The sequence below is a fragment of the Gymnoscopelus braueri genome (genome assembly GCF_963280865.1).
Source record: "Gymnoscopelus braueri genome assembly, chromosome: 1".
Taxonomy (NCBI): Eukaryota; Metazoa; Chordata; class Actinopteri; order Myctophiformes; family Myctophidae; genus Gymnoscopelus; species Gymnoscopelus braueri.
The window spans coordinates 17010897-17038786 of NC_137603.1; the positions used below are offsets into that span (position 1 = coordinate 17010897).

Sequence of the window (27890 nt, forward strand, 5' to 3'; positions counted from 1 at the left end):
ATCCAATGTGTTTCTGCAGGTAAACACCACCAAATACAGCGAGAGAGCAGTGCGTTTCTGCAGGTAAACACTACTCAAGTTAGCTGCTTGTATAGAGTGAAATGGTAAAAAAAAAAAGTAAACAGGGCAAAGTTACATACTATGCCTTAACTCATTCCCTGCCTAGAACGACTAAAACGACTTTTGTCCTTTAAGCCCCCTCTGCCAAGAACGACTAAAACGATTTTTTTTTTTTTTTTTTTTAATTTATTTTTTAACCCAAAGACCAAGGAGATATGATTTGTTGAAGATCTAGACTCCCATCCACTTCCTTGTTAACTTAAAACTTAAACATTTTGTATCTCGGCTCCTGAGTACTTTTTTTTTTAAATTAAAAATCTCTGGCAGTGGGCAAACGCAAAAAAATAAAGTTCTGGCAGTGAATGAGTTAATATGTCATGTTGCAGACTCTGGGTTTCTAGGTCTACAAATGACTAATCTCTTTAAACCAGATGTGAATTCTATACAGAAAGTGAAGAATTGATTTTAATTTAAATATTTTATTTACAAATCACATGCATTCATTGTAGTCTCCCCCCCCCCTCCCCGACTCAGAGATCATAAGTGAATCTTTAATACAGCACATTAAACATTTATCAAAGATCCAATAAGCCTCCATTGTCCATCAAGCTTTAACATACAGTATATCTGGAAAGACAACATTGACCAGTCCGAGGATGCAATGGAGTGCTTGTGGATAAGTTTAACATACAGAATATATATATATATATCGTATATCTGGGAAGACAATATTGACCAGTCTGAGGATGCAAGGCAGTGCTCGTGGATAAGTTAATGAAGGAAAGAACTAGTAATAGGACTCTCTGATCTTGCCCTGGAGGAGGTCACATGTTTTCTTGGCATCTCCCAGCAGCATGGATGTGTTTGGCTTGTAGAAAATAGGGTTGTCCACTGCAGCGTAGCCAACACCTAGGGTACGTTTCATCACTATCACCTGGGTTGGAGGGCAACAAAAGCAAACCGTTTAATTGGGTCACTTACTGCAGAGGTATTACAACTTTTTATTGTCACACACCCCCACATTGATTTGGCCATGGACCCCCATTTCAAATAATTCTGTCCCAGGAGAGATGTCTTGGTTTTACATTCAATTTGTATTACATAATACATTCATAGTGCCTGCCTGGTGCTAAAAACAGTTATTGACATTTTAATTTCAAAAAAGGAATTTAATGACAATGAAATGAAACTCAAATTAAACCCCATTCAGGACCCCTTGGTCCCACTTTGAAAACCACTGACTTCCTGTACCACACAGTGACCAATGCATCAATAACACTACTAACCTGCTTCGACTTCCAGACCTCTAGGACAGGCATGCCAGCAATGATGGAATTGGGATCCTCCTGTGCTGCAGAGTTCACTGTGTCATTGGCACCAATGACCAGAGTCAGGTCCGTTTCTGTGGATCAAACACACACATTTATTCAGTCTGACAGCGCTTAATGAAGTGTGCGGCTATCATCGCTGCTGGCGTTATTGGGTTCCTCTGTACAGCACTTATCTTCCCCCATCATAAACAGACCCATGTGTTTCAGAACTGCATGCCTGGTCGCTATGAAAACAGTCTGTTGCCCTGATACATGGCATGTCGAAACATCAATATGCAATCAACACTGGGTTGCTCCTCCACAAATGAAAGGGGATGCGTTTACAGCATTACATATGCTACTATCCCCTCCAACCCTCTCGGTAAAGTGATCAAAACAAGTAAACTGAGATACTCTGGCGTGAAACATAGTCAACCTCTGTTTACCTGGGAAGTCGTGGTTGATCTCATCCATCTCTAGGACAATGTCATAGGGAACACCAGCCTCAGCCAAGAGGACGTTCAACTGGCCGGGCATACGACCAGCCACCGGGTGGATGCCGAACCTAGCACACAAACTAATGTTAACACTGGTCCGAACACTATCTGTTCAGCACACCACTTAGTATTTGTTTTTTTTAAACTCAGCCTGATTGAGCCATCTCTACCACTAGGTTTAGGTATGTTTTGAAAAAAAAAAGTATATTACACACACGATATTTTACATTATACTTTCAGAGGTGTTAAGGTAGGGTAAGTGATATTTTTTGGTTAAAACTAAAAGTATTTTGTTAAAAGGTTAAAGCACTATACTGTAATAGTAATCATTGATATAGAGTGTTTGTTCAGTAACAGATGTCTCCCAGTCTTTCCAGCTCTTTAATAAACAGAAAATACATTTTCCGGTAGGTGTCAAAATCTCAGCCAATCAGGAGAAAGTACCCATTTTTAAGCTTCATTTTTATAGTGTTCCAGTTCCAATTTTGCCTGCTCATTTCTTAGTGTTATCACTTCCAATTTCACTTGTTTAATCTATATCCTGATTGATTTCTCGATCCTGATTGGATAAAATTGGAAATTAAACTGAAACGAAAATGCATTTTCTGTTTTATAAAGAGCTGGAGAGACAAGGAGACTCCTTTTACTGAACAAACACTCTATTCACCCGTTTCCTAGGCTTTCCACTTCCTGTGTGTTTTCCACTTCCTGTCGATTTGATCCAATGAAATCCAATGAAACTGGTCAGATGACTAATGATATCCAATGAAATCCGACAGGAAGTGGAAAACACACAGCCTAGGAAAGAATATAGAGCTATTTAACACTTATTTTAACCAAAGAAAATCACTTACCCCACCTTTAACTTCACCACACACACAGAGTAATACCTTTCTAAAAACTTTTTTTTTTGTCACTTCATGGTCAAGGTAGTCAAGCTATGCTAATGCAATTAAAATGGACTATTTGCTATGAATTATAAAACTTCTGATCATTGTGATATGAGATAGTTATATATGCTGAAATAATTAAATACTACAAGTATGATTTGTTTTACGGTCTAAAAACATGCTCAACCCAACGGTTTCATTTTATTGGTAAAGGTAGTGATACCAAGATAATAAATTGATAATTTGTATGTAATAAAAAAAAACACAAAGATCCAGTATTGTCAATATCTATATTATTCCATTATATACTTGAGTATGATTTTGCACGATTTCTGAGATGTTTCAGTAGAAGTATAGTAAACTAGGTAAATATTAAGGGTAAATGCATGGATATAGTCATACTACTGGTAATAACCCATGGTAGCAAACTGACAATGTTGATATACCACTAGCATTTTGATATTGAATATTTTTTCTGTTTTACTAATAATTCATATACGTACACTAAAACATTTTAAAGTGTAAGGAAATGCTACACACTTCTGACCCATATGCCAGAAAATCCTCAAGACTCTGATGCTGATCTGAGTGACAACCAAATAAACAATCCTGATTATCAATCCACACAAGCTAAAGAGACTGGGGACACTTCTTTTGAATCCATGGATGAGGAGGAGGTTGCTTCGGAGGAGGTTGCTTCAGCAAACCCATCTTCTAAACCAAGAGAGTAAGAGAATAAAAGGGTGAAATACCTCCTTGGCAAAGCCAGATGACACTCCTGACTTTGTTCACCTTCTGGCCCAAAAAAGAAAAGTACTATAGATTCTTCAAAATAACACTGACAAGAGGATTGAACATATTGCTCTATACCCACCTGTACTCTGCCCAGGAGTTTGGGGGATCCAATCAAGACTAGCTTTCCTGGCAATAATACATTTTCATGGGTGTTTTCACTTCCCAGCCATGGCACCAGTACTGGCACCAGAAGTCATGTTTCAATGTGATAGCCGATATCATGCAGAGGAATAGATTTGAGCTGTACGCTGGTTCATCATTCATAATCAGTAGTGCAATGACAGGGAGATGCTTTGAGTGTCTCCCGATGACCATCCACTTACAAGCACATCGTGGATGAGGTCATGGTGGCATATAAGGGCACAAGGGCTGGGACTGTCAATACACTGTACTGCCAACAAGCCATACAAGTGTGGCTTTAAATTGTTCTGCCATGCCAGTTCATCCGACATCCTCCATCAAGGGGCATCCACATTCTTCAAGGTTGCCCTATAGGTAAGTAGAAGCAGGTGCAACCTCTAGGGGACAAACCATAGATATAGAAACCTAGATACCTCATTGGCCTCTGCAGTTCGTTGGAGCAACTGGTATCGCAACCATTTTAGAGTAGGCAAGCTCACACTCGAAGTGACTACTGGCCAATCACAGCACTGTCACAGCGCGTTGACTACTGGCCAATCACAGCGTGTCTAACTGACTTTTGCTGCGCGGCTGCCTCTTACGAAAAGACCCGCCCCCATCTGCCTCTGATTGGCCTACCGAACGCCCCCCTTCTGTGACACACGCAGAAGCTTTCCTACTCTAAAATGGCGCCCGAGATACCAATGCCTCAGAGCCGAAGGAGGCGTCTACCTTTATATGTCTATGGGACAAACTGGTTGCAATGTTATGAAAGACCATGGCCAGAACCTGAACGCAACCCCTGGGTGCAAGTGCTTCAGCACTGTCCTCTCAAATCACATCGGTGGCACTCCCTTGATGACAGACAACGAGCTGATGAAGAAAGGATGCAGAGCTTTGATTACAGGTCTGCTGAAGGGGTGATCACAGTGGTTAATGGTTTGACAACAAATGTGTCAAACCTTTTCAATAATGCCTGTGGCATCAAGCCTCTTTCAATTGTCAGATGGTGGAGCAAAGAGGCCCGCATAAAGATTACCATCCAATGCCAATCACTCATTCCTACAATGAGCATATGGGAGGCATTGATCTTTCTGACCTGCTGGTACACTTGTACAAGACCCTAGCCAAGTCAAGGCATAGGTACTTTCCCTCGTTCAGATAAATATTGACCTGTGCATCTCAAAATTCCTGGATGCTCCAACAGTGGTTCTCAAACTTTTCATGCCAAGGACCCCCAAAATGATATGTATTTGGCCGCGGACCCCCATCTAAAAATATTTTGTTCCAGGGACCCCCCAGAAGCAAAGATTTGAGTTACAAATGTTCGCTTTAAAAAAATACATATTCAAAGAATTTAATCAAGATTTTCAAAAATAGCAGATCTACAAGCTCATAGCGCGGCACTCGGTGCCGCGCTATGAGCTTGTACATCTGCTATTTTTGAATAGCCAAAGTATAAAAGGTCATAATTATTCTGATGCTATATTTACACATTTTTCTGGGTACCCCCTGGAACACCCTCAAGTACCCCTGGGGGTCCCCGGACCCCACTTTGAGAACCAACGCTCTACAAGAGATTGTCGTCTCTACTGAACGAGACAACAATGTCTCTCAAAAGGTTCTGCCTGGCAGTCACCCACAGTTTGAAGCGTGTCAACAAGCCAGCATCCAAAGTTGGCCCGACCGTCATCCTTCTCTCCACCACATGTGCCGCCTCAGAAGAAACGCTATACCCCAGAACCGTCACAACCACAACCAGATGTGCGTTATGACAACTGTGGATATTCTGTGGACATTTGCCACTTTCACTGTGACAAGCAAAGATGGTGCAACCTCTGTCCAAAGGGTGTGTGTCCAGAAGTTCGTGCCAAAAACACCACTGGATTAATGCCCAAAAATAAGTTATGCCGTTGGACCAGTTAGAGGAGCAAGTCTTGTTTATTTCTAAAGGTTTGCATTTTTAAAAAATGTATTTTTCAATACATTAGCCATTATAAAGAATTAAATTAATCACATTAAAATGTTCATGTATTATAGTCATGCTCATAGATGATGAATGGAATTTCTTTTTTTAGTTTAATGTATATAAATCGGTGCAAATTCTTGAAAATGCACTTGTACCATGAAGCGATAACTCAACCTTTTGGTAGAGACTTAAATTTAACTGGGGGTCTGTTAAAAATAAATATCATCATTGATTATTGCCCCAAGGAAATAAACATTTTCCATTGCGTTTTTCCTTAGTGAGGACATTAAAACGTTAAACTTAACAGAAATGTAATGTATTGTGTGTTGTTTAGTATCTTTTGTGATGTAATGTATTGTGTGTTGTTTAGTATCTTTTGTGATAAATGTATGTGTGTAGATCTTCACCTCACAGCCTTCCCTTGTTCCGTCAGCATCTTCACCATGTCTGCGATTGGATATTGGGCTTTTGCTGCACACAGACCCCAACCTACAAAAACAACAGAAATTGAACAAAATGATAAAGCAAATTTAATGCCCATGTCTTATTATTTGTATTATTGTATCATTATATTATTGAGGTACTCACAGTGTCAAGAATTGCCTGTGTTATTACAATAATTAATGTTTTTAATCTATTAAAATGTTCAAATATCCGCAGAAACCTTTATAGGTTTGAAGATATGAACTGTGAAGATATGGAAATGTAATGGTGTCCTTATATGGCTATTAACATCGGGCTCTAAGCTCAAATGTACTGTTAATTCTACAGTATAACCAAGACTGAAGATGCTCAACAATACAACCAATTTATAATTCAGACATTTAGTAGATGCGCTTTTTCAGTGCGACTTAAAAAGTGCAAGAGCAGAGTACGCGTCTTCGTCAGCCAACAAAATGGTAAGTGGTAATTTTGAGTGCTAAGAGAACATGCATGTGCTATAAAGCAACCATCATAAGCAGCAGACATCAAACCTGAAATCCAATCATCTCATTTACATACCTAGCACCTACAAGTAAACAACATACTGTACCTAGAGTCTATTCAAATAACATAACTAGCATCTAAATGGTCAGACCTGGGTTAGGGTCGTACCTCAGATATGAACTGTGTTTTGGCTAAGGGGAAATGAGCTCATAACTTAACATTATAATATGCTCCAATAATATTCCTGTCATCACAACAGGGCTGAAATAATATTACAACTGATCAAATATGTGCAAAAGGCTTTGTGCATAACGTAGTCCCGGGTTTCCCGAAGGTATACTCATTTCCAGTTACGGTTCAGTTTCCCATAGCTGCGCTTGAAATGGCTTGGCAGCAGATTAAAACAAACAGGTGAAATCTGCTGCCAAGTCACAAAGTGCCTTGTTCATCTTGTTGAAAAATATAGATCGGCTGGATGCTACAGGAGAGACCAACACACACCAAGCCAAGAATAAAACTACTTCATAGCTGAGAGAGGAACTCCCACAGGTTCTACAAAGAACTTGCTGCACGACACCAGCACAAGCAGCAACGTACACCGGAGGTAATGATGCAGAGACTAGGGCTGTCATGATTACACATTTAATTGTGTTTCTGTCGTTGAAAATTAATGGAACATTATGAATAAAAATTACATTTCTGTTTGGCTTTTAGCTTTCGTAAACAAAAGTTGCACATGGCAGATATGAAAAATAACGCATATTTAATTAATTTATACTTAAACATTAATAGTGGATATAGCCGAGCTATAAGCTCAAAACGCGCAGCGATTCGACGTGTTTTGGGCAGATCTATAAGCGTTTTGAGCTTATAGATCTGCCATTTCCACAAAAACATTTTTAAATGACTCTTTTTAAATATGACATTTTTTTTAAATGTCATTTTTTTTTAAATATGACTTTTTTTATAAATCATTTTTTTTATATGACATTTTTTTTAAATATGACATTTTTTTCACAGAATTGATTATGACGATTATGCAAAAATAATTGCAATTATATAAAATAATTGCGATTAGACGATTTTGTAATAATTGTGACAGACCTAGCCGAGACTACAGACACCAGCAACAGCAGAATGTCAAGGAACCTCAGGAGGACAGTGGGGATGAGAGGATGGATGGAGAAGAGCAGGAGAAAGAAGGGAGAGGATGGAACAGGAGAAGGATAAGAGAAGGGGGAGACGGAATTAGAGGAGGATGAGAAAGAGTTAGGAGGAGGATGAGAAAGAGGAAGGTGGGGAGGAGAGGATGTTGTCTGCTATAAGTTCTATAAAACCCCCCAGTAAACCATTAAGAAAACCTATAAAACCTCCAGTAAACCATTAAGAAAACAGGCACGAGGACTGAGATGACTGATATGATTTTACATCCCGGTCTTGCACAATCTAATCGTTACATAATAATATTACATAATATCATGAACCCAAATTTCGAAAAAAAAAAAAGGGATGCTCTTTAAGTGACTTTTTGAGCAACAAATACAATAGGACATAGCCACATTTACAAGTATAAATATGTATATATTTTACAAACTTACAGAAGCCATAAGGTTTTGTAAAACTTTTGGATTAATGTCGATTTAAATTGACTGCGCAGCTTGAACTGCTGTAATGTCTTTCTAACCGTTACAGATCATTTCCCATCCAAACAAAACAAGGGCAAGCTACAGGTGTGCATAGTTGAGCTGTGCAGCTCAATCGCCAGATGACCCTGAGCTTTCAAACACAATCAGTATCATCCTTCGGTGATGAAAGGTTCAATTATCTATGACGTGTTAAACAAAATTGGCCTTCTTGACCTTGACCATCAAATGCATCATATAGTGAATTGAGTTAAGAGATTCATTGCGGAGAGTGTGACATTCACACAGAAAGAGAGCCATCTTACAACTGTTTCTCAAACCTTTACTTTGGCCCCATTTTTATGTGGGTCATTTGTCAAACCCAATTCTTGTGGTCCATTTCTTCCACTTTTTTCCCCCCCTTCCCACCGAGATAGTCTATTCTTGTGGAGTGAAGAAAATCTTTGTTATAGGATTTAACGTCTGTAACAGAGTAAGTGATAAATAGACAATCAGCTAAACGGTTGACTACGCCTTGTAGTGCAACAGATGGAAAGCATGTTCTTATTAGAGCAAAAATAGTCCAAAATAAATTGTCTCCTCCTCACTCTAACATTCTTTCCCTTTTACATCTCTCCAATGTCCTGTCTGCCCAGAGGTATTCCCCCTTACCACGGTCTCTCTGTATTAAATCATAGAGGGTTCCATGTCTGGGAGACATTATTGAAAGGAAACCCCTCATTTTCTGGAGGCTGTGTGCGATGGGGATTTGTGTACCCTGCGTGCAAAGAGCCCCTTTCCGTGCGTCTGAGCAACCCCTGTTTAACCCTGGTCAGGTATCTTGTAGAGTTCAGTGTTGCCACTAATCAAGTCCCCTTGGAACAGTCCTACCCAGTCAGACCCAATACCCATCCTCTGTAGCCTGCCAATTCATCCCTTCCTTGCTTTGTTGGTAGTCTGTTGAGAAGTCTCAGTGCACAGTGAACATGATTTGCACTGTAATCAAACCAGCGTGTGTCGGACCACACGACTGCCCTTGCATTTCTTTTAGAAAAAAAAAAAGAAAAAAAGTTCATCAATATGGGATCATTTCTGGACAAACAGCTCCCTCTCATGGCTTCTCCACATCTAATCTGATATTACAACCTCCTTAGCATCAAACTGTCCATGGTCCTGGACTGTTCCATAGTAAAAAAAAAAAAGTTCCAGGTATTTTTCTTTGCTTTTCAGACCATGCGATCAGACCTTTTGTTAACTGAAGCTGACCACATGGGAGAGAAATGCATGCCTTACAGAGCCTGACAGTGCAAGAACAGCATCTGGAGTATCCAGGGAACACCATGGCAAGAAGGTCTGACAGTGACCGCTAGGTCCCTAGCGGTCCAGGCGCATACCACATATGATGGCAATCCACAGCGTGTCGCGGGTTCGACTCCCAATCCCCGACGACCTTTGCTGTGTCACCACCCCCCCCCTCTCTCCCCATTTCCTGTCAGCCCAGTATCCTATAAATAAGGTAGAAAAAGCCCCAAAAAATATCTTTAAAAAAAAAAAAAGATTTTTTAAAAAAAACTATCTGACAGCAGAGGTGTGCTGTGCACCATCACTGTCTGTGTCTGTGTCTAATATGGACCCAAGACTCCCCCTCATGTATATGTGTGTGTGTGCGTGTGCGTACGTACCTGGCGTGATGATAATGCTGTGGGCTTCCTTGATCATCTCAATGGACTGATCCACATTAACCTCTGTGTGAGTACCAACAATCTCCATGGGCTTACCACCTGCTGTAGACGTGGTACCATACCCACCCAGGATCACATTAGGCAGGGAACGGTTCATTGCCTTTGGAGGAAGAGGGGTGAAGGTATATAATTTTGATGTGTCCAAAGTCAGATGTGTTTAATTTAACCCAGAGTGTAAAAATTGACCTGTAGGACCGTTTTTTTCACTCTCAAGAGTTAAAAGTAACACGATTACACTGTGTACAGTAATGCACTGACAACTACTAAAGGGGCATCCCGCAGAGCGTGAATTTGTGCCAGGCCGGGTGGGCTACTCAGGGCTGTAAGTCATGGGTTGTATCCGTCAGGACCCAAGGAAATAGCATTCCTACCACATGCAGTTCAACTTTTTACATTTTCCCCTTTCGAATGAGATTCCACAATGGTGTCGATTGGATGTTGAATTATATTGTGTGTTTTTTTAGAAAAAGGCAATAGCTATTTGATGCTCATTGTCACATGACACCCAAGATCATGTGTACCTAATTTGGTGGAAATTGTTTTTATTTGTGGCATCTCCTGGGTCTAAGCGATATCACTTTGGGCTTTCTGCGTTATGAAGAGGGCCCTCAATATGTGATTCAAATATGGGGTTGATTGGATTACAAGTTTACAAGTTTTTGTAACATTTTTAATTGGCAAAATACATTTATCATATGACTCCAGTGATAATGTGTAGTGATTCGAGTGAGATTTAGAGAACATTTGTAGTAGTAGCTCTGTTTTGAAGAAACTGAAAAATAATTCAGTGTGGGCTATGTGGGCATGTTTGGCACTGATCTGTACAGTGGTATGTCGAGATTAGCTGCACACAGACAGGGTCAGACACATACACAGGTGAAAACATAATCTCCCGTCTCCCGGCCTGGCAGAGATAATTAAGAGTCTGGTTGTCGTTTTTTTTTTTGTGTCTACTCACCACACACATAATATAGGAAAGGATGGCACCAGAGGAGCCAATCAAAGCTCCGACAATGGTCATGAGGTTGTTGTCCAGTAGGAAGCCTTCAGCACAGAGTGCCCATCCAGAGTAGCTGTTCAACACTGTGATGACCACGGGCATGTCTGCGCCCCCTATGGCTGCTGTTAGCGTCACACCCTACAGGAAGGTTACGGTCAAGTTATCTTCCTTCAAATTTGTACCGATACACATTTTTGTTCTGCGAGTCAATTTCTTAAATACAGTACAATAACAGAACGCATTCACCAGGATGGAATTCCAATTAGTATTCTGTAGATTTAAATGATGCATTATAATACCCAGTGGTGGAAAAAGTACTCAAATTCTTTACTTAAGTAAAAGTAACAATACTGCAATATAGAAGTACTCCGTTACAAGTAAAAGTCCAGAATTCAAAATTTACTTGAGTAAAAGTACAAAAGTATTGGCATCAAAATGTACTTAAAGTACCAAAAGTAAAAGTACTAAGTATTTGAAAATTGCAGATCTACAAGCTCACAACGCGTCACGACGCGTTGTGAGCTTGTAGATCGGCTATTTTCAAATAGCCTAGGCATAAAATAGGGCTAAAGTGGTTAATATATGTATTATAATGTAATAATTTTTATATCTAAAGTTTTCACATAATTGTAGTGGAGTAAAAGTACAATATTTGCCTCAGATGTAGTGGAGTAGAAGTAAAAGTATTGGAAATTGGAAATACTCAAGTAAAGTACAAATACCTCAAAATTGTACATAAGTACAGTACTTAAGTAAATGAACCACCACTGATAATACCCAGTATCATTCACAATACACTGTGAACTGCTGCTCGCTTTCCAAGTAAGGTCTTACCATGATGGTGGAGAGTCCAGAGACACCAACCAGACATCCCATGCCAGTGGTGTAGCTGTCAGTCAGCATAAAGGGAATAATACCTCCCATGGACGCTGCCATCAGGCCCGCATTCATCATGTGCCGTCCAGGCAACATCAGAGGGGCAGAGTTCAGAATGCCTGGAATCAAGGAGCAATAACATCTATTCAAAAGATCTATTGTTTTGTATGTTTTTTTTTTGGTATTGACTGAATCCTTTGGTGCCATTTAAATCGTATAGTCTAAATGCCTTTATTATAACAAAAACCTACATAATAGTGTAATAATTTTAATTAAAAAAATACATGTATATATATATCGCTGTCCTTATCAGTGGTGTGTCTGTAAGAAGGACCATAATTACTCATCGGAGAGTCTGCGAAGGGCTGTTGTGGGACAAACTACAACCAGGCAGCCACACAGTGCCTGTGTCCCTATCTGGAATTACCAGCTGGATCCCCAGCTTTAACTAGATGAAAGGATGGAATCTGTGCCAGAGGACACAGGGCTCAGTATGTTTATAAAAGATGTCTGAGTGTCTGTCTAAATCAAAAGATCTGTACGAGGCTATACCACCGTCTCACTGCTCAAAACACTATCTATTATACGCATGTACATGAATTTTAAGTTTGCACACTCAGGTTCATGATAAATGTTCAATGTCGTGAAAAAGTTAGACACAGAGTTCCACAAAGTTCTGTGCGTGGACCACACTATTCACCTTATACGTACATGCGTCCTAATATTAGGAAACACAGATTTTCATTGTTACGCAGATGATACCAGATCAACCCAATCGGCTAACTAAACTTCAAGCATGTCTTGACCTGCAATTTCCTGCTACTAAACTCAGTTAATACTAGAGTTATTGGGCTTAGAAACACATTATCTAGAAACACTATGGCTAGCATTGCATTGGTCTCCAGTGCCATCGTAAGGAATCTGGGTGTTATCTTTGACCAGGATGTGTCCTTAACTCCCACATTTTCACCTAGTACATAACATTGCACAGATCAGGCACAACCGGTCTGAAAAATATGCAGAATAATTAGTCTAATTTGTTACTTCATGGCTGGATTATTGCAACAAAAGGCAGCTGGTCCAGAAAGCTGCTGTGTGTGTATTGACAGCAACTACAAGGAGAATAGATTATATCTCTCCCTCATTGGCTTCTCTGCACTGGTTTCCTGTAAAATCAGAATATAATGTAAAATTCTCCTCACCTACGAAGCCCTTATGGTCAGGCACCACCATATCTTAAAGATCTCATTGTGTCTTATAAACCGACTACTGCTACAGTAGCTACCCGCTCTGTCTCTCCCTCTCAGAGCCTGGTTCTCCTCGAGGTTTCTTCTCGTTAGGGAGTTTTTCCTCGCCACTATCAACAGGCAACTTGTTGTCAATATAATTATAACATTTAATTTAAGTGCTGCCTGTGTGTTTTATGTGAAGCATCCAGAACCTTGCAGTTTGCCATAGGCCACCAGTGATCCACTGAAGGTGACTCCTCCGATGTAGGTGCCCAAATATGCCACCGTTTTGACCACACCGGCCGCCGGGTGAGTGTCCAGATGGGGGAACTCGATCATGTACTCTGCAACACAGGTGAGCACAGCCGCCAGACCCACCAGGCTGTGGAAGGCTGCCACCAGCTGGGGGAGGTCTGAGATCTCAATACGCTTGGCAATGGTCAGACCTAATGGAATACACACACACACACACACACACACACACACACACACACACACACACACGAGAACACACACACACACACACAAAGAGTTAAGACCCACACATGAATATAAAAATAGAATGAAGACAGATACATGAAAGGGTTTCTTATTACATTAAGATGTCAGAGACTTATGTCAGCCTCAATCATACATCACTCAGCCACAAATATTCTCATGCAACATGACTAAAATGAATACACTTGTAGAGCTAGAATGCAGCTGATCAAAAGGGTACCACCTGTTTCCAATTACTTTCCTTTTCATATTGGGAATTAGCTTCAAAGGGAACCAAATAGTCTTGAGTCACGCTCCAAAGTATGTTGTCAAAAAGTAAATAAAATATACATTTCTTAATATCGTTTTTTATATTGAGGCCAAGTAAACTCACTCACATGCTCTAGCACGCTGTGCGTGCCGTGTAGTCACACCATTTATATGGTTCTATCTCAAAGGATTATTAATAGTTAAGCATCCTCATAATCTAAACATAAACAAAGATGATTGATGTTCTGTCATGTTGCAGAACATTCCCATTCAAATTAAAAGCCAAGTTGATAGCACGAAAGTCATTCATCATGGTCTCATACATTACTAAACTGTTGCTAAGCTTCCAGTACACGCAGGTTTTAGACTTTTGTTTAATTGTTCCCCAGATTGAAAGAGGCAGTGCCATGATTTTAAGGAGTCAACATTACGTCTCTAGAACACCTAATGTGGATATAATGTGTGAGGTGTCTTTCCTGTGTATTTTCGATTTCCAATAATAAGCTACACGTTTCTCTGGCAAGAGGGACAACTCGAACAGACTGGAGTCCTGACGTATCATGGGCTTAATATCACATCTACAGTATGCATCTGCAAATGCACTGGATCTCTGCGTCGTCTGTGTGACTGTCCCCGGCATATCTCGAGAACCGTCTGATCAATCGATTTCAATGACTTGATGTATGCATCAGCAAGGACCTGAGGGAGTGATGAGCCGATTGGAAAGTCATTGCATCGCTCAAAATAATAATTATGTTGTGCCCAATGTGAATGCACCTCAACAACCAGAAAATGTCAAATTAACTGAGAACGTGGACCTTCTTGACAATTTATATAATCCACGCTTTCTGTAATCCATGCGTGTAAAAAACTGTTAACATATAAGAGCAATACCCGATCATTATTAACCCATTAACTGCCAGAGGTATTTTCATATTTTTTTAGCCAGTGCCAGAGTTTTTCATTGAAAAAAAAAAAAAGCACTCAGGAGCCGAGATACAGAATTTTTAAGTTTTAAGTTAACAAGGAAGTGGATAGGAGTCTAGATCTTCGAAAAATCATATCTCCTTGGTCTTTGGGTTAAATTGGATATATATATATTTTTTTTAAGTTCACGTAGATCTACGCGATTGGCACGTGGCGGCTTTAAATAGGTTCGCGTAGATCTACGTGATTGGCAGTGAATCAGTTAAGGAGGAAATAAGACTGTGGAACTCAGCCTTTGAGTAGAACCTATTGTATCACTTATTGTCTTAATGGCATTAATATTCTTGAATTGCATGCTCCTAGTGCAAGTGTAAAATGTAATGAGAATTGTCAAACAGATCCACTACGCGGCCCTCACACCTACATATGTTGCACCGCCGATCCACGGAGCCCCCTGGGGCCCCTTCTGTATACCCACGTCATATAATCAGCATTGTGAACGATACAGTCAGGAGTTAGCTCGTGGGGGATCACAGGCACTTATTTTAGGCTTACTTTTTTTTGCCAAACCAAGCATCGTATTGTTTGAGCTTTTGTGATTTAACTCAAAAGTGTATTGTTCAGACTGGTTGGTTGTCAAATGCACAGCCCTGGGGGAATCTTAAGCCCCCAGGGCTTAAGATTCCCTGACGTCTGTTCACTGACGTCTGTGGCCGACGTCAGTTCATGTTGAATGATTTATGTTGTGTCCAACATCAGTCAGAGAGTGCATGTTTTTTTTAATGTGCATTTGACACAGTTTGTTGTGACCGACAACAGTGCATGTTGAAAATCAAATCTCAAATGTGCATTTGGTTTATGTTGATAGATATGGCATTATTGTCATAGGATGTGATAAATAGTGGACTTATAGCACCCATCAGAATGTATTTATCATTTGTCTCATCCTGACAATCCTTTAATGATGTGATAAATAATAGTAGACTTGTATATTGACAATGAAGTTTCTATTTCAGTGTATTCCTACCAAAACCTGTTCAGTAGAAATCAATATTGTAGGTCCATTTTAGACACAAAACATCTATACACTTTGTTGTCTCTACCATGTGTAAGAGCTGTACCTCATTTAAAAAAGGTACATACCAATGGTTCCTCCACTGGCCATGGCCAGAGACATTTGGGACAGTAGCTCAGGGGAGGGTTTAAGGGCACCCAGGGTGGCGGCGATGCCCGCTGACACCCCTATCATACCCAGAGTATTTCCCAGACGGCTAGTGCGCTGAGCAGAGAGCCCTGCCAGGGCCCCGACACAGCACAAGCCTGATCCCAGGTACATCATCTACAGCCAGGAGAAGAAAACAGCCACAGTTAAAGCATCACATTTCAATGCAATTCATTCGATTACAAGTTGGCAAAACATTTGGAACAAATACACCCCCACCCCACCACACCCAAAAACTGTACAAACAAATAAACAACTAAAAAGCAATGTCAGAAAAAGACGATTATCCACCTGCTCGATGCTGTATCCAGCAGCCAACGACGCTCCGTATCCCCCAACAAAGGCAGTAGCAGGAATGGCATACAGGTAGTTGTGCTCAGGAGGGTCTGTGGGACGCTTAAACATGTCCAGCATCCTCTGGGTGATCAGGAACCCACCTTGAACGCACAAAAACATGAGCTCCGGACATTAACCACTTCACTTGACTGGGTGGTGAATACTGCTCACGATTATACATCATTAGTAAAATGCGAGTGAAATTTCATTGGTTATTTTGAATAAGGTCAGACCAGCAATGTTGATGGACGAAACAAAGGCAGCAAGCAGTGCCAGACTCTCAGGCAGGGAGGATGGGGTGAGACCGCCTCCCATCAGAACCAGACCACCAACGGCTGTCACGCCTAAAAGAGCGAGTGAAGGCAATGATAAATGAAATGAATAAAAATTCAACTAGCTTTGATGTACATTTAGACACGAAGCCTCAAGACTACTGTACATTTCAAAACTGGAACTTATAACCGCCACGCAAATGCCATTTGACCCCCTTTACCTGAGATGGCATTGGTGACAGACATCAGGGGCGAGTGCAGAGCTGGGGTCACGCCCCACACGGTGTGGTATCCCACAATCCCTGCCAGGCCGAAGGTGGTCACCATTTGAGTAAACCCTGAGTTGGGGGAGATGATGCCCAGAGCCAGACAGGCGGACACACCTAAAGACATGCAGGAGACGGAGAGAGAGAGAGAGAGAGAGAGAGAGAGAGAGAGATCATTGAGCCTCTGTGGACTCATGTGCGTGTGTTTGACATTTAAGCTACAGTACAGAATGTGTATGTCTGCAGCTGACCTCCCGTATAGACGCCAGCATTGGTCAAGGTACGTTGGAAAGGGGAGACCACGGCAGCCTTCTCAGACGCCAATTGAGCCACTGTCTTTTGTTGGACGGGGGGCGGCGGGGTTGTTTTAGGTTGGGGTGCTGGGAATATGTTCTTGCCATCCTGCAATAATCAGAAACGCATAAGAAAACAAGGCTCAAACAAAAAAATGTACAGGATGAGAAATCTACTGTCCCCAAGTGCGTGTGAAAGGGACATCAAGAGGTTGCCATTTCACATTGTGGGATGGGAATATTCAAAACACAAAGTTGTGGATTGCTTAGGAGATTAAACTGAACAAACAACAATCATGAACCAGTTACCAGTGGTTTCGAAAAAAATACAGTCCCTTTTAAAGACGCTTGAATAATGCTTAGTTTCACAAGGGGGTAAACTGATACATCTCGCTGAGGTTGCCTACATTCCCTGCCATAAACAATGTGTCAAAAGCCAAAATTCCTGTGAGCCAGACAGTCCCGGCTGGGAAGGAGTTTTAAAGTGCCTGTATGGCACAAGATAAGTCTTCAAAGTTCTCACAGAGAGGAACGCCGTGACACATGCAGGGTTGTCAGAAGACACTCAAGTTACTGGAATGAAGAAGACCTACCTTCATAACCAGGGTTCCCCGGACGACGTGGGCGGGGGTTCCATAGTCAAACTCTTCTTTGGCCTCGTAGTGGAAGTTGTCGTTGTCTGGGCTGATGGCCTTGAGCAGCTTTAGCACGTTGTTGGAGTACAGGGCACTGGCTTGGCTGGACATGCGGCTCGGCAGGTCAGTGTAACCGATGTGGGTTACACCCTTGAATAAAGATGCAGTTTTCATTGAAACACATGATGGGTCAATACAATTCCAACTGACATACACACACACGTATTCATGACTACCTTCAAAAATTCAACTTCCTATGAACACCTACTGGCTAAACGGCAGTGGTGTAAAGTACATTTACTCAAGTACTGTACTTAAGTACAGTTTTTAGGTACTTTTACTTTACTGGAGTATTTCCAATTGTCTATACTTTTACTTCTACTCCACTACATTTCAGAGGCAAATAATGTACTTTTGCTCCACTACAATTATTTGAAAACTTTAGTTACTAGTTACTTTGCAGATATAAATTACTACATTATAAAACATACATTAACCAGTTTAGCCCTATTTTATAACTAGGCCATTTGAAAATAGCCGATTTACAAGCTCACAACGCGTCGCGGTGTGACGCGTTGTGAGCTTGGGGATTTTCCATTTTCAAACATTTTAGTACTTTTACTTTTTAAGTACATTTTGATACCAATACTTTTGTAATTTTACTCAAGTGAATTTTGAATTCCGGACATTTACTTGCAACAGAGTACTTCTACATCACAGTATTGATACTTTTACTTAAGTAAAACATTTTAGTACTTTTTCCACCACTGCTAAACGGACTCACCTTGTGAACATACAGCTCTCCAGGCTTAATTGTCTCAATGTTGCCCCCTGCCTCTGCAGCCAAATCCACCACCACTGAGCCATCCTTCATAGACTCAACAAACTCCTTTTTGATCAGGATGGGAGCCCGCTTTCCTGCATAAAAAGGGGTGAAATATGTGTATGAGCAGTGGTGGAAAAAGTACCCAGATATTTTACTTAAAGGGCAAGACCACTTTTGGGTTGTGTAGTTACTTTGCCATGGTGTAACTCCAAACGTGGACAAGAAATCAAAAATAATTGCTCCATTGATTAGAAATTGTGATAATTCAAAATATGCTCCTCGTTGTCTTACATGTACGGTAAAACAGCTCTCAAATGTACTCTTTTATCACATAAACAAACAAAAACAAAGATGATTCAGACAATATAGAACATCACCAAACCCAGTACTGTTTGTTTTTTATATAAAAATGTTAACTTCCTGTTGATTTTGCCATTTTTATTAAGAAGAAAACCCGGACTGGATTTGCGGATCCGGAACCGGATCTTCAAATAGTAAAATCAGCAGGAAGTTAACATTTTTATAAAAAATATAAACAGTACTGGGTTTGGTGATGCTCTATATTGTCTGAATCAACTTTGTTTGTGTTGGTTTACGGGCTAAAAGAGTGACTTTGAAAGCTGTTTCAGCATACAATGTAAGTCAATGAGGAGCATATTTTGAATTATCAATTTCTAATCAATGGAGTCATTATTTTTTATTTCTTGCACACCTTTGGAGTTACATCATGGGAAGGTAACTACACAACCCAAACCTCTACCAAAGTGGTCTTGCCCTATAAGTAAATGTACCAATACCACAGTATTAAAATACTCTATTACAAGTAAAAGGCCTGTGTTCAAAATACTTGAGCGAAAGTACAAAGGTATTGGCATCAAAACATACTTAAAGTACCAAAAGTAAAAGTACTAAAATGTTTGAAAACAGCAGATCTACAAGCTCACAACACGTCGTGAGCTTGTAGATCGGCTATTTTCAAATAGCCTCTGTATAAAATAAGGCTAAAGTGGTTAATGTATGTTTTATAATGTAATCATTTATATCTGCAAAGTTTTCAAATAATAGTGTAGTAAAAGCACAATATTTGCCTCTGAGATGTAGTGGAGTAGAAGTAAAAGTATAGACAATTGTAAATACTCCAGTAAAGTAAAAGTACCTCAAAATTGTACTTAAGTACAGTTTACTTAGTTACTTTACACCACTGTGTATGAGTTTTATTGAATTATATACAATTTGAATAATTATATAATAAAACAAATTTGAATGAAAACAAAACAATCGAGACAAAAGGAAAGGGGCCGTGAAGGGAGGAAAAGAAACTCACCAGGAATAAGAGCAGTGGTGATGACAATGTCCACCTCTTTACACTGCTTGGCGAATAGGGCCATCTCAGCCGCAATGAACTCTGGCGACATCTCCTTAGCATAGCCTCCAACCCCGTCACCAGATTCTTTCAGATCTACCTCCAGAGGCTCGGCCCCAAATGACTTGAATTGCTCCAGCGCAGCTGGCCTGGTGGTCAGGAAAGTATAAAGCGTTATATTTACCATCGCCTTTATTTATCAGCATCCAAATACAAGGAACCAAATTCCACAATAGAGGTTAAAATACCCAAGTGTATATACTATACCTGGTGTCAAATCCTCTAACTATGGCTCCCATAGACTTGGCTGTTCCTGCTGCTGCCAATCCAGCTACTCCACCACCGATAACCAGAACCTGCCCACAACGTGCACGTTAGTTTTCTCAAGGGGAATTAGTCCACCCGCAAATTATTACAAAATGTAGAGTGATGGGAAACATGGCTACACCAAGATGCAACAAGACCTGGGGCTGAAACCAATGAAGTTTCAAGGACATGGCATTTGCACGCAATGCTCAGCATTTATCTATCGGTGGTCAATTTGACGTGAGCATAGCAGAGTATCAAATCTCAACATCAAGTCGTCACTCGTGCACACAAATGTTTCAGTCAGCGCAGACTTAGTAGGGGTGCAGCATAGTCGGATAATCTGACAGCCATCTAAGAATATGCAGCCAAGTATCCATTAAAAAAAATATATATATTTAAATATTCAGATCTTTTAAATATACTAAATCCTTAATATAAATAGGTATTTGCATTTATCTGGGTTAACTGGTGACATAATTGAAAGACATTAAAAATAATGTAACACATTAGCAATATTATAGAATATATATATATATATATATTATATATTTTTATTTTAGTTAAAGTTGTACAATGCAAATTCACAACTAACGATTTTTAGCAACCTCTGCTGGTCACTACCGTCACTGCATACAATTTCCTTAGTCCTCGATTACCCAGAATTCCATTCGTTTTCACCGGAAGCCGGAAGCGTTTCAAAAAGCGATCTTTTAATTGTTTTATACTATCTACGGATCGTTTCTCTTAGCCAGTGGAGCATTAGTTACCATGAGCTGTGCTTTCTTTTTCTGTTCTTTTTCGATCTTCCAATCCTACATTCTCTTAAAATCAGCGTGAGGTTCCTTTTTGTTATTAGCGCGTTAGTTCCTGGCCAAACAGGAAACCGTTGCGGTAGTTCCTGGCCAAACAGGAAACCAGTGCATTTCCACCTCCGTTTTCCGGCCAGATGACGTCATTTCCCCGGGAAAGTCCCCCCAGTCCACGTTCAATAGAAAATATATAAATAAAAGGCTTCCGGGGGTGAAATTCATGGAGTGGGTGTTGTGAAACTTTTGCCACTCACAAAAGATATACAATTTAACTTTAGTTTTGTTGAAAACGTTACCTAGTATGCCTTTAAGGAGAGAAAACCAATGCTTGAATGCCATTCCTGTGGTTACAGGTTTTATTATTTTGTCCTGGTTATAATGTATCCAGTTTCTAACAACAACCTGTGTGAAACATTAGAATGCAACTTAACTGGGAGGATGTGGGGAGGGGACCTTTATTGTAAAGAGAGAGTGTGTGTGTGTGTGTGTGTGTGTGTGTGTGTGTGTGTGTGTGTGTGTGTGTGTGTGTGTGTGTGTGTGTGTGTGTGTGTGTGTGTGTGTGTGTGTGTGTGTGTGTGTGTGTGTGTGTGTGTGTGTGTGTGTGTGTGTGTGTGTTAGGGATGGGTATTGGCAACAATCTCACGATACGATACGTATCACGATACTTGGGTCACGATACGATTATATTGCGATACGCATCACGATACTTGGGTCGTATCACGATATTGCGATATATTGCGATATATTGCGATATATTGCAATATATTGCGATATATTGCGATATATACATATATCACAACTACATATTGTTTATATATACACTACATATTGAGTAGCTGCAGATCTGTGATAGGTTCTTTGAATGTTTTTCATAAAGCCTGTATCTGAAAAAGTAAAAAAAAAAAATTTTTTTTTTTTTTTTTTTTTTTAATCGCGATACAGTATACAGTATCGCGATACAGTATCGCGAAATAAAATATCGCGATATATCGTGATATCGATAATATTGCCCATCCCTAGTGTGTGTGTGTGTGTGTGTGTGTGTGTGTGTGTGTGTGTGTGTGTGTGTGTGTGTGTGTGTGTGTGTGTGTGTGTGTGTGTGTGTGTGTGTGTGTGTGTGTGTGTGTGTGTGTGTGAGAGAGAGAGAGAGAGCATCGAGTGCCAATAAAGCAGTTGCTGAACGGATTGTAAGTCGTCTTCTTTACAAGTAACACAGGTACTCTTCCCCCTTGGGGTTTTTGGCCACCAGGACCTCAGCGGGAGATCTGGGATAGGTCTGGCATGTCACAGCCAACCATTAGCAGAATGACGCCAGTATTGTTGCCAGCTATCAAGTCCCTTTCTCTGCAATACATCCAATTTCCGTATGATGCTCAGAAAACAGTGATTAAGAGACAATTTCATGAGATTTCTGGGTTTCCTAATGTGATCGGTGCGATTGATTGTACCCATGTGTGCCACCATCCACAAATGATTACGCATTTACCAATCGTAAAAACAATAACTCTACTATGACGTGGCAGCCCAGTGGCCCGGGGGGACACATGACTCCTTTATTTTTCAAAAGAACAGCAGCATAGGGACACGTCTACAATGATTAAGAGACAACTTTATAAGATTGTTGGGTTCCCTAATGTGATCGGTTCAATTGATTGTACCCATGTGCGTCTGAAGTGCCACCATCCATAAATGATTACGCATTTATCAAATTGTAAAAACTATCACTATCACGTGGTAGCCCGCTGGCCCGGGGGGGGGACACATGAATCCTTCAGTTTTTAAAAGAACAGCAACACAGGGACACGTCTCCAGTAGGGCTGTCAAACGAATATTCGAATATTATTCGAATACTGGCAAATATGTATATTCGAATATGAAAATTAATATTCAAATTTAAAGTTTTTTTAAATTTTTATTATGTTTATTTGACAGGGACAATACAAAAAACAATGTATGAAAACAAACAAAAGATATGTTTTATTGGATCCGAGCACTCGATGCATTGTTTTTTGTACAGTTTCTGTTTTTTTTAAGAAAATAAATATATATTTTTTTATAATAATAATAATATTCGAATATCTGCACATTTAAGACAAATATTCGAATATCATTTCTGAGGAAAGTTGACAGCCCTAGTCTCCAGGGGTCATCTTCTCAGTAAGTATTCAAATAACTAACATTTCAGTGCGATTCATAGACTAGGTGACCAAGATTAGCCTCTCACAGAATACCTGGTAAATTGGTAAACCCTGAAACAGAGAAGGAGCACAGGTTCGACTGTGTGCAAAAGACGCATTAAAAGCCACGGTGGAGCACTGCATCAGGCTGCTTAAGGGCAGATTAATAGACTTGCATTTTGATCAGCAAGGGGGACTATCCTGCACACACCAGAGAAAGTGTGTGACATTATTCTGGCCTGAGTGGTTCTGTACAACATTGCACAGTATAACAGTGTGCCATTGGATGTTGCGATGCCTAGAGAACCATGGCCAACGCCGCCACAACTGGGGGCTATACTCAGGAGACAGGTCCACATTCATCACTTATAAATACTTATGTTTGGCAAGTAGGCTATTAAATACGGGAAACGGACAATGCACAGTGTTTAGTCAAACATTTTGTGATTCAAGTTTTCATTTAACTCGTCGTTGATGGCTAGAAGTGAGCGATTTATTTCTGCTGCTGTTGACCGCATCAATTATTCTTATCCAGACGCATTCTTCTGATACTTAAATGACTATTGTTTTCAGCTGCCACATTTATTAACTCCCGTTAAGGTATTTTCATATTCTTTTAGCCAGTGCTTTTCATTGGAAAAAAAAAAGTACTCAGGAGCCGAAATACAGCATTTTAAAATTTTAAGTTAACAAGGAAGTGGATAGGAGTCTAGATCTTCAACTAATCATATCTCCTTGGTCTTTGGGTGAAATTGGAAAAAAAAACATAAAAAAAAAAAAAACTTCACGTAGATCTACGCGATTGGCACGTGGCGGCTTTAAAGCGGTTCGCGTAGATCTACGTGATTGGCAGTGAATCAGCTGTGATTGGAGAGATACGACAATTTCACCAACATGTGTCACCGTCATGAAATAATCTCGGCCCTCGGATCTGCACTGGTTTCTACGTTAGATCGATAAATGAGTGCCACTTTCAGTCGGTCACTATGCTACGTTACCACCAATAGCAAAGAGAAGAATCGGAACCACAAGGCATCACATCCACATTTTAAAATGAGGTTGGCTGGGAAATGTATTTAGACAGTTACCTTAGCTGGGGGAACTTTTCCTGCAGCTGTGATCTGACCAGTGAAGAACCTTCCAAAGTTGTTGGCAGCCAGAATTACAGCTTTGTACCTACATACAAAGAAAATAATGGACAATTTTGAAATCAACTATTCATTTCTAGACAATGTGTATGTATGTGTCTATATACATATACATAGGTCTACATCTCCTACCCGGCAATGTTGGCCATGGAGCTGAGTGCATCGTAGCCCTGTGCAATAGTGACTCTGGGTACCTGGTCCATAGCCAACACATTGCTCTGTCTCTCCGACAGCTTCGCCATCAGATCTGGGTTCTGGGCTGGGTAGATGAAGCTCACCAAAGTAGACTTGGGCTTCAGAAGGTCTACCTCGTTTATTGCTGGGGCGCGAACCTAGAACAGGAAACGGGCATCCCAAGTGAGAACAAAAATGTATTCCTTGAAGCCTTGCCAGGTGGACAGAGAAATATCTTACCAGAAATCAAATTTCTGAAAGACTAATAAAAAGATGTACTAACCTTGAGGACCATGTCTGATCCAAAGGCTCCCTTGGCATCAGTGATGCTGGCTCCAGCATCTTTGTACAGCTGGTCAGAGAATTTGGATGCATCTCCAGCTCCACTCTCCACTTGCACTTTGAAGCCCTGTTTGACCAGTGCCTGCACTCCAGCAGGTGACAGTGCCACACGCCGTTCATTCAGGAAAGTCTCCTTAGGAACACCCACCACCAGGTCCTTGTAAGGCACACCTGAACACACACATTAAGGGACATGATCTTTGTTTTCGTTGTAGAGCTGAAGTGCCATTAGCAACCCTAAAACTGAACAGTATTGTGTCTCTGAAACTCTGCCTTGATTGTGCTGAAAAGTTTACTTTACTTTTATGTGAAAACGACTACACCCCATACTGTTTTTTTAACCACTACCCACTGCCACAGTGGATGTGTTCACAGCAAAATAGTGATCTTGACTTCAGAAAAATAATAACAATCAGGCTGATGTAATGGCCATCATAGACATAGGTCAACGCTTGCCCACAAAATGCATGTTGGGAAGTTCAGGAACAAAGCAAAACAGACTACATTTTCTGTCAGTATGGGTGGTATCGTGAATATTGACAATACAATCAACAATTAAAGGAATATCAAAAGTGTGATAGTGTCCCTTTAATAAAGTAGCTGATGATTCAGGAATGGATGCAATAAACATATGTTGTTGTGGGATGAAGGGATGAACATATCAAAACATTCACTTGAAAAGAATGTCAATGTCTTCCACTCCAATATTGAGCTAGAACAGACTTTACAGTAGGACATTTGACACACAAAAAAAGAAAACCTGGGAGCATGCATTTACCACGGAGATAGTGAGACTGGGTACAGTCTCATGTTTCACATATTTGCCCATACACGGTACAGTGACCCTGCCGCCATGGAGACATTATTAGCAGCTGATTGGCTGTGAGCCAGCCTACACCGTGAGGCCTGCGCTGCCTCTCAGACATGTGCTAGATCGAGTAAAGCCACAAGTAACTTACAAAACTTCACCAAAAGACACGAAGCACTCAAGTCAACCTAGCACGGCAGACTCCAGTCATGAGTGAAACAGGTGGCATAGACACAGTTTCCCCACAGACGAGCCAGACCTACGTTTCACCTTTAACTGACCTCTCACATAGTCACAGATGTTAGCACCTAGAGTAGCGTGAGCATGGCTAAACTTATTTCCTACAGTATATTTCCTATTCTGAAAAAGTCCCCCGCACAAACAAGTCTGTGGATTCCGGATTTTTTTCCACTCATACAGCCAGGAGAGTCGGTCTATACTGTACATGAACCATTGTTTTTTTCATTCCTATGCTGTGTGAGAGGGGAGATCTGTATTCCACAGACAAACTGAAGTGAGCACGGAGACAACACTCTACACATCTCCCTACCTTTGGAGGCTGCTTGGTCGTGTAAGGCAGGGAAGGTCCTGAAACATCTCCGACCTCCCCTCTGATGGACACCTTGCCGGAACAAGGTGACAGAGGAACTGGAGATGCATCGCAGGAGGGTCGACATGGCTCCTGAGACTCCACTCGCTGGCTGCTGCGGAAAGACACACAAAGAGGGGAGGTGAGAAGTCTGCCGTGTCAGATCATCAAATACATGATATACCCCCCCAGTAAGTCCTAAGTCCCACACATACACACTACTGCTGCTGTGCTACAAGGCCTAGTCGTCACAACACAGTGACATTTCAGGACACACAGACATGGCCCAGGGTTGATTACACCCTCCAGACCAGACCGCGAGATCTGGGAATATGACGGCACAGGACGGGTACTGTGCCAAAACCGGGCTCTGGGCAGAAGCAGAGGGCAGGATGAAGGAGGCGAGCAACACTATCAACATAGCATGTTTGTGAATACACTTCAGAACTCCCAAAAGACAAACAGAAGAGGCACACACTCAAACACTCTCTGTGTGTGTGTGTGTGTGTGTGTGTGTGTGAGAGAGACCTCAAGTGAACTTTGTCAAACTTGGTTATGCGTTGACAACTTGACATTTGTGTCCATACATCTTGCCAACACTGCCCACACACCTGCAACTCACTCACTCAATTAGTGTTATGGTCAGTCAGCCATTCTGTGTTCTGGCCTCCTTTCATTCAATACTCCCATTTATTCACAGATTGACTCATGTCATGTGTTACACACTAAACTTGCCTTTCAGTTGTCCAGTGGGATAAAGTTGAGTGCAAGCTTCAGTGTTTGTGCCTCAGTGTGCAGAATTAGATCACCTGTGCAGGGAGGCAGTAGTGGCAGCACCCTGCTGGAGTGTTTGCTTGCAGGAAAAGGAACGACCTTCACGTCCAGTTTCGATATCAGAGCTCTATTTAACTATAAATAGAGGGCCACGTGATTCCACTCGTGACCACAATAGAAGTGCGTGGCTTATTGCCACCTAAAATATGTTTACACTACTTCCAGTTACCCGACATAAACTCCAGCATAATAATAATATTAGTGGGGAAAAAGTGGGAATGAAGAATAAAGTTACATGCATTTCCCTCCTTGTACACGAGGTGACGCCAGGGGACGCCTCTATTTTTAATACATGTCGAGCTTTGAGGCGGTTTATTATTATATAGTCTGACTTAATCTATATTTATATAGTGTATTGTTTTCACTCTATATCATATTAAAATGGTGTAGTACAAGATGCTGGGTTTAAAATAACGGCAGAGCTTTTTATTTTGTCTCAGTCGCCACTTTTGCGTGGATCTCTCTAAAAGAGCCTCGATACCAGAGGAAACTGCTTGTTTGTTTTGGCAACGGCCGCGAGATGGCGCTGCAGAATGGAGCCGACAACAGTGTTGCCAGATTTTACGAGAGAAACAAGCAACCAGGTCTATGAAAAACAAGCCCAAAAGAGACAGACAACTATTTGAAAATAGCCGATCTATGCTTTTTAATCTTAAGGAAATGAACGCATTTGTTGTGACAAAAATAAATGTAAAATGCAATAGTGTTTACATTTAATCTACAGGTGTGTCTATGACGGAATTAAAACGATAAATAAAAGATAATTTGATTTCCAA

General features: G+C 40.8%; 1 protein-coding gene across 2 annotated transcripts; it reads right to left on the reverse strand.

Moving 5' to 3' along the window:
• Window positions 1-539: 539 nt before the first annotated feature.
• nnt2 (nicotinamide nucleotide transhydrogenase 2) lies at window positions 540-27159 on the reverse strand. Of its 2 annotated transcripts, none has more exons than XM_080435291.1 (22): window positions 27016-27159; window positions 26242-26395; window positions 24825-25054; window positions 24500-24699; window positions 24308-24395; window positions 20192-20280; window positions 19886-20073; window positions 18520-18653; window positions 17694-17885; window positions 17059-17209; window positions 16763-16924; window positions 16503-16613; window positions 16225-16370; window positions 15855-16050; window positions 13250-13483; window positions 11767-11927; window positions 10891-11070; window positions 9873-10032; window positions 6049-6130; window positions 1817-1935; window positions 1347-1462; window positions 540-994 (listed from the first exon to the last, which is right to left on the reverse strand). In XM_080435291.1, the coding sequence occupies exons 2-22, from the start codon at window positions 26366-26368 to the stop codon at window positions 848-850; spliced, it is 3213 nt and encodes a 1070-aa protein (XP_080291417.1). In that variant the 5' UTR covers window positions 26369-26395; window positions 27016-27159; the 3' UTR covers window positions 540-847. The 2 variants fall into 2 exon arrangements, with proteins under 2 accessions (XP_080291417.1, XP_080291418.1); XM_080435292.1 differs by lacking the exon at window positions 27016-27159 and adding an exon at window positions 26496-26600.
• Window positions 27160-27890: the final 731 nt, after the last annotated feature.

Coding starts and splice junctions, on each gene's coding strand:
- nnt2 (XM_080435291.1), bottom strand. CDS start 26,368: ATGTCGACCCTCCTGCGATGCATCTCCAGTTCCTCTGTCACCTTGTTC. Junction 24,396..24,499: donor TCCATGGCCAACATTGCCGG/GTAGGAGATGTA, acceptor CTTTGTATGTAG/GTACAAAGCTGTAATTCTGG. Junction 995..1,346: donor AGGTCTGGAAGTCGAAGCAG/GTTAGTAGTGTT, acceptor CCTCCAACCCAG/GTGATAGTGATGAAACGTAC.